We start from the raw sequence: 3,118 nt of genomic DNA, 5'->3' as shown, positions 1-3,118 counted from the left end.
GGGACACCTTCCAGCAGAGAAGGCTGCTCAAATCCTCATGTAGATGATCCACAACCTGCAGGATGAGGCACTGGCAGATCACCCTACTCCAGATAATTCTGTGTAGTGGCACCATCAATCAATTCCCTTGTCATTATATGATTCATTATCAGACTTCAGATCTGGATTTTAGCTGCCCCATGGGTCAGACTCATCATCCCCTTATTCCTTGACAGATCAGGAGCAGTTTTTCCTGCTCCCATTGCCCCCTGGAGCCAACACGTTCTCAACCAAGGAATTTTAGGAATGGGGGAGCTATGAGTTGATCCAGAACACCATGTCTGTGCCCTGCTCCTGCTGCAGATGGCACAGGGAGGGGAAGATCCCAGACACCCCACGTGCTGCAGGCTCAGGGTTGGATCCCTGCCCAAGAAAAGCTGCTCAAGGACTCTGGTGCTGCAAACCTTTCCCATCTCCTCATGAGAATGGTGACCTGGACTTCCATCCTCCTTCCCAGATAAATCCCCTTGAGCCCCAGGGGTGAGTGAGCCAGAGCCACAGAGTCCTGCAGCTCTTCCTGCTGGAGGGGACGATGTTTGAAAGGACATTCTGCCTGTCCTTTCAAACCAGAGCCAGAGAGTTGGGAAGGGAGGGAAATAGGGGAAAGGGGGAGGAAGGAGACACAAAGGCTGAGGCTTTGCTAGAAAGGGAACACAGCACTTCCCAGTCTAATATCTGCCCTTTATTCTGCATTACAATATCTGCAGACTTCCAGACTGGACTCGATGCCGGAATCAAGGCTGAAATTACTTTTCAGCCATTCATTCATAACTGTTATGTTTGAAAAAAAAAAAAAGAAGAAGAAGGAAGAAAACATAGTAAGGATACTTTTTTTTTCTCTCTCTGTGTAGAGTAATTAAATGTGGCACCTTATTTGGAATGGGTTTATACATTGTGTCCCTAAGTCCCACTTGGGAACTTGCACTTGTTGTCCGGGAGACCTGGATGGGTTCAGGGTGAGGGCGGGGAACGAGGCGAGGGAGGAAGGGCAGAGCCCAGCACCTGTGCTAGCACTTTATGGAGAACCGGAGTGTGGAGGATGCACCCTGAGCCCAAACCTGCAGTGCCTTGAGCACCCGGGGATGCCGCTGGCTCCAGCAAGTTTTGGGTGTGCAAGGAAAGGAGGGTCAGACCCATTACATAACCTTGTGTTTATTTCTTTTTTTTTTTTTTTTTTTGGCTAAGGTATACAGGTGTGGCAAGTGCATTTGTTCTCACCCCATCTTTATTTAATTCAGTATGTTCCCGAGAGATTTTTTTTCCCCCCAAACCTTGCTGTATAAAATGAATGTTACTGCACTGAACTACAGAAAGAAACCCCCTTCCCTTCCCCAAGAAAACACAGAGCAGCTTGTCAGCCTGAACTCATTTTATCCTAAATTTCGAGTGACACAAACTGGAGGCCGTAGGTAAACACCTCGCTGTGCAACCAGAAATGATTAACCCAGTTGGGGTAAGTTTCCCATATGGGTTTTTCCCTCATCCCATGCTCAAATACTGCGTTTTCCCTTTCTGGAGACAAACCAGACGCCAGATAATCACACAGATAAAGCTTTTATAATAAGGCTTAAACCAAGACCTTGCCTAGATATTTTTAGTTTGTTGCCAAGGTAGCACTGTGAGAAATCTCACTTGAATGTTATGTAAGAGGTGAGACACCACAGCCTGGCGAGGAGTGTGTGCGTGTCCGGGGTCCGTCAGTCCGTTTGGTGCATCTGCTGCTGCTGTTGCTACTGTTTGCCTCAAACGCTGTGTTTAAACAACGTTACAAAAAAAAAAAATCTTACTAGCCTACAGAGTGGCTGTATGTAAATAGTTGTTAATACATCCAATTAATGACGTCTGACATGCTATTTTTGTAGGGAGAAAAATATGTGTTAATGATATTTTGAGTTAAATATCTTTTGGGAGGATTTGCTGAAAAAGTTGCACTTTTGTTACAATGCTTATGCTTGATACAAGCTTATGCTGTCTTAAATTATTAAAAAAAATAAATCCTGTCTGCAAGAAACCAGCTGTTTTAGAACAGTTTAGTATGTGATATATTAGAAACCAATCTTTATATTCAGTATTTTCCAGCACTCCATGAATTCTATTATCTAAATATTTCCACACTATTTTGTGATTTAAAAAATTCTTAATAAGGAATAAAAACTTTAATACACAAAATGGGGCTGTCTACTAATTAAAAATGCAATGATAATACATAATAATTGGTGCATTGAGCTTCAAACTGTATGATTGTGTGGTTGATGATGATTTAATTCACATTTTTAATCTGGGTTTGAATTTACTGGGTTTCCTTTAACTCTCTCTGGCAAACTCTGGTTTAATATGTGCACATTTCACCAAGCAAAGTGTGGAACACACAGGTTTCTTCCTGACATCTACTTTTTTCCCCCTTCTTTTTGCAAAATACTAATCTTTAAAATTAACACTTGTCAGCCCTGGTGCTGCATGGGAGCTCTCTTTGCTCACAAGGAACAAACTTTATGATTTGCCTGACAATCTAATGACGTATCACAATCTCTGCAGGAATGAATGATGGGTGTCCCAGCTTGGAAATACTCTACAAAAACCAAATATTTTGTGCTGAGGGTGAGAGGGAGAGGAGGAATAGAGTGGTGGAAGCAGGCAGATCATTCCTAGCATGGAAATGCAGCACTCTAAAGGCTTCAACAGATTGAATAGCAGAGCTGTAGATCACCTTTCCTTCCAAAAATTCTTGCAGGGAAATAAAAGGAACGCCTCAAACAGTAGCCAGTGTTTACGTAAGAGAGAGATGAAGGGAACGTTCCGTGCTCCCTCTGCTGGTTCTCCAGTACCGGTGACTACAATGACAAGGAATGAAGTTGGAATGGAATAAAAAGTTCCTAAGACTCGTGTTAATTCCACCAATCCCTTAAAACACAGGAGGAATTATAAACTGGATGAAAAAGAAGCACTTCTTTTAAATTACTCGAGTAGGACTGCTAAGAAATAGGAGTTTTCACATGAAAGCTGTGGTAAATTTAATTCCAATTAGATATACGGGTGGGCTATCTACAAATACCAATGGACACATAGACGTGGTTCTTTC

General features: G+C 42.7%; 1 protein-coding gene across 1 annotated transcript in view; it reads left to right on the top strand.

Moving 5' to 3' along the window:
• BHLHE41 (basic helix-loop-helix family member e41) overlaps window positions 1-510 on the top strand; it is a 2,090-nt gene extending 1,580 nt beyond the window's left edge. Inside the window, exon 5 of the mRNA XM_031061445.1 lies at window positions 497-510. Within this exon, the coding sequence (XP_030917305.1) occupies window positions 497-510 (14 nt within the window). The remainder of the gene's footprint in view (window positions 1-496) is intronic.
• Window positions 511-3,118: the final 2,608 nt, after the last annotated feature.

This window comes from Geospiza fortis, unplaced genomic scaffold (assembly GCF_000277835.1).
Source record: "Geospiza fortis unplaced genomic scaffold, GeoFor_1.0 scaffold8, whole genome shotgun sequence".
Classification (NCBI taxonomy): domain Eukaryota; kingdom Metazoa; phylum Chordata; class Aves; order Passeriformes; family Thraupidae; genus Geospiza; species Geospiza fortis.
Note: the sequence above shows the minus strand (reverse complement) of the source record. Positions and strands in the feature narration are given on the sequence as shown.